Below are 4,204 nucleotides of genomic sequence, written 5' to 3'. Positions count from 1 at the left end.
AATTCGATTAAACACATTGCTATGCGTATGTTGATCAATCACAGACTGATGACAAGCCCGGCAAAGCGGAACCAACCAAGATTATTCCCTTGATTAAACATCTGAAATACCATCAACGCTCGCCACCCATTCTAAAAGAGTTAAGCAAACATAACAACCAAATGCTTATAAAAGTAGTGATTAACATCCATGTTCCAGTTTTCAAAAAGCTTCAAACTCCGTAGAATATACACGGAGATGAAAAACTACCCAAATCTAAGTACTTTTCTCTCATTTCCGGGGTTCAGCCCAATAACATAAATTTGAGTAAATCGCATATAGTAGTTTCCATTTAACACCAGCAAAAAAACTTAATCTTAAGTATTTCTACCCAAAATTAAGTTTAATTCTTGTAAATTTGAGAATATGCAATTTACCAAAAAGTAACTTATTGGGCTGAACGATATCGTTGGGTCGAATCTCTCGTTCCTTTTTTGACAACAATAAAGAGTGCAAGTGAGAGGCTGAACTCAATATTAAGTAAAAAGAACTCAAATTTTGGGTAGTATTTTTTCTCCGTGTAGGTACCGGTACCACATGGTCGATCAGACCGTCTCAAAATTGAGTCAAGTCGAATCAATTTCGTCAAAAGTGAGTTGAATATTCCGGGATTTTCCAGGAAAAAATTCTCTAATATGAGCAAAACCGATAGAGGTCTCACTCGGTCTATTAGTATACTCCTTGAATAAATAAAATTGTCACTGATTTTCATCATATTCAAATTCACTTAACTTTTAAGTAAATCCATTTTTGACGGAATTGAGGCAACTCGACTCATTTTTGAGTCAGTCTAATCGTCTTTCAGCTGTCTCGTATACAATCTCCGGTCATAGATTTCAATAGAAATCTTGATAGGATTTCATCAAGGAACTCTAATGATTGATCTGATAAGTTCTTTACAACAAGAAGGTATATTTAAGTGCATAAATTTCAATTTAATTTTAGTGATGTTCCATAGCTTAACAGTATCATCATTCAAACAAACGTTTATAGGGCATCAATGACTGTTGTCATGAACTTAGATGCCCTTAGCGTCACCGGTGGTGTAGTGGTAAGCGTGATTACCTCTCATCCCAGCAGGCCTGGGTTCAATCCCAGTCGGCGCTGCCGGGATTTTTTGAGACATAACATCTCCGATCACGCCTTTCTTCGGAAAGGAAGTAAAGCCGTTGGTCCCCGGTCCATGAGTTGATGGGTCGATAGGTAGGGTCCAGGTGTGGGAGATGCTTCCCTAGCGTCGGCAGCATTGGTTCTCAGCACGGAAAACAAGATCGACGGAAAACAAATCAAGGGAAAAAATGTAAAGAAAGCTCTAAAACTAACTAAATTTTGGAATGGACCGCTTATTGTCCTCAGAACAGGTTTCGGAAGCCCTGGGGGGTGGTCAAACTCTGATTTTATCAAAAACTAGTCATGTGGCATGTATGTATAATTTTTTAGAATTTCATTGGCATGTCATTAGAGACCCTGTCAAATGACAAAAGTGACCTTGTGAACTGACAAAAGTGACAAAGACTACCCGATGACCCTGGAAAAGTTTCCGGAAGCCCCGGGGAAGTGACCAGTATCTCATTGCAACAGAAAACTGTCGTACGACATATCAAAATTTATATAATTTCATGGACATGTCATAAGAGACCATGCACGGCGAATGAGAACGACCCAAATTTGAGTTTAGTTCACTCATAATCTCCAAAAGTGCAGAAACTCAGCGATGAGTGAATTTGTCTCATGGTTTCCTGTGGAAAACCTAAAAAATCTGCCGGAAAATGAGGAAATTGACGAAAATTATATTCAGTCTCGGAGTAGTACCAATAGACTGAGTGAATCCAATCTTTACTTTTCTTAAATTCGGGAATTTTTCCCTGGAAAATCCAGGAAAAACATGGGAAAACGTGAGACAAATTTTACTCATCGCTGAGTTCCTGCACTTTTGGCGATTATGAGTGATCTAAACTCAAATTTGGGTCGTTCTCATTCGCCGTGTGCCATCTGACAAGAGTGACAAAAACCATCCGATGGCCCTGGAACAGATCCTGGAAGCCTCAGAGAAGAGGCCAGTCTCATATTGTAAAACAAAACAGTCGTGCGACATATCAAAATTTTCATAATTTCGTAGACAATTCATTAAAGACCATACTAACTAAGCAGAATACAATGGCATAGCGATGACCCCGGAACAGGTTCCAGAAGCCCATGATTGACCCCCATTGTTACTCTAGTAAATTATCATGGTCTCTAATGAATTATCCATGAATTTCTAGATATTTTTATATGTCGAATGACTAGTTTTTGTTGAATTTAGAGGTTGACCACAACCTGCTGGGCTTCCGGAACCTGTTCCAGGGATATTGGGTGGTCATTACAAAACCAGTTTATTTCCATGGTCCGCACGCCTGGTTTTGTTGAAATCATAGATTGGCCACATCCTCCGGAGCATCCGGAACCTGTTCCAGGGACATTGGGTCATTGTCACTCTTGTCAACTGGCATGGTCTACAATGACATGACCAGAAAATTCTGAAAATTTGAATATTCGCATAACTAGTTTCTGCTGAATCTAGAAAAAGGCCTTTTCCTCTGGGGCCTCCAGAAGCTGTTCCATGTGTTTTCTCAAAATGGCTTATAGGGTTTTTGATCTAATTTCCGTCGTACTAAGCACAACCCACGCTTTATCTCTCTTTTCTGAACGAGCTTAAACAAAAAAAAGGGGAATAATTCTGTCAAATATGACTTCTAAATTTATTCACCTTTTCATACGTACCATTGGATTTGATACAGAGCCGCAAATTGTTGAGATATTGTTTAAAATCTATTACTGCTTCTTGATTCTAAATTCGTCCTACGAGTTTCAATTCCGTCCAAACGCATTGGAACGCCATTAGATTTTCTTCGTCCTACGGATAAACGTAGAAAAAGGAGATTCGCTTGGAGTGCTTCTTTTGTTTTGAGAACAATGAGCGTAAATATTCATACAATGCGCTCTAATGGAATTTATGTTGTAGCTAATGAACTAACCTATTATTGATTTTTGCACGGTGAGATCATTGATATTATTGATCTTTTCTGATCGATAGAACGGAAATGGGCGATTACGACGAAGTAGCGCTCTACCCTACTGGGTGTTCAATAAGTTGGAATACAACTTTTCATCGTTGTGTAGGTACGCACCATGTGCAGTTTGTGTATTGGTATTGGTGTCCGATTTAGCCTCATATATAGGGTAACCGAGGCGCACGGTGTCGACTTGCTGTCATTTGGTTTTTGCTTACCGCGCACGATGAAGGAGTACCGCGACGTCGTAGTAAAGTTGTTTGCGAGAGGGGTGAAGCGGAATTTCATCTATACCACCATCCGTTGGTACCAGGAGACGGGTTCGGCCAAGGACCGTGCGAGATCTGGGCGCTCACGTTCGGCAAGGACGCCAGCAGCCCTCAAGGTGGTGAGGGAGCGGGTTCGTCGAAAAATGAACCGCTCAATCCGGAAGACCGCTGCTGACCTGGATGTGTCAATCGAGACTGCCCACACCATCATGACGAAGGACCTGCGATACAAGCCGTACAAGAAACGCATGGTTCACGGGGTAACGGAGGCTACAACGAAGAAGAGGCTGGACAGAACCAAACTGATACTTTCGCGGCACGCAGGTCAGGAGTTCGTGTTTTCTGATGAGAAGCTCTTTGTCTTGCAACAGCCGCACAATGTCCAAAATGATCGGCTGTGGGCGTCGACGTTGGCCAGCATCCCCCCGTCGAAAATAAGCATCCCGCGATTCCAGAGCGCCGCGTCGGTAATGGCTTGAGGGGCCGTATCCAGGCGTGGGAAGCTCCTATTGGTGTTTATCGAGAAAAACGTGAAAAAATTAAAGCCACTTACTATAAGACCGAGGTTCTGGAGAAGGTTGTGGCCACGGCACTTCGGGACCTCTAGGGGAAGGATCATTACGTCTTTCAATAGGACGGCGCACCGGCCCACACGGCGAATATCGTCCAAGCGTGGTGTTGGGAGAATTTGACTGATTTTTTCGATATCTATCATATCTATCTATCAGAAAAGATCAATAATATCAATGATTTCACCATGCACAAATAAATAATAGGCTTGTTCCGATGCGTTAGTTCATTAGCAGAATCATAAATCCAGTTAGAGCGCATTATATGAATATT

General features: G+C 41.6%; 1 protein-coding gene across 1 annotated transcript; it reads left to right on the top strand.

The window, feature by feature from the left end:
* Positions 1–3,318: 3,318 nt before the first annotated feature.
* On the top strand, positions 3,319–3,840 carry LOC135713453 (uncharacterized). The gene has a single exon (XM_065236567.1). The coding sequence runs from the start codon at positions 3,319–3,321 to the stop codon at positions 3,838–3,840; it is 522 nt and encodes a 173-aa protein (XP_065092639.1).
* The last annotated feature ends 364 nt before the right edge of the window (positions 3,841–4,204 follow it).

The sequence above is a fragment of the Ochlerotatus camptorhynchus genome, unplaced genomic scaffold (genome assembly GCF_037179485.1).
Source record: "Ochlerotatus camptorhynchus isolate MF236.1 unplaced genomic scaffold, CSIRO-AGI_Acam_v1.1 ptg000556l, whole genome shotgun sequence".
NCBI lineage: Eukaryota > Metazoa > Arthropoda > Insecta > Diptera > Culicidae > Ochlerotatus > Ochlerotatus camptorhynchus.
Note: the sequence above shows the minus strand (reverse complement) of the source record. Positions and strands in the feature narration are given on the sequence as shown.

Coding starts and splice junctions, on each gene's coding strand:
- LOC135713453 (XM_065236567.1), top strand. CDS start 3,319: ATGAAGGAGTACCGCGACGTCGTAGTAAAGTTGTTTGCGAGAGGGGTG.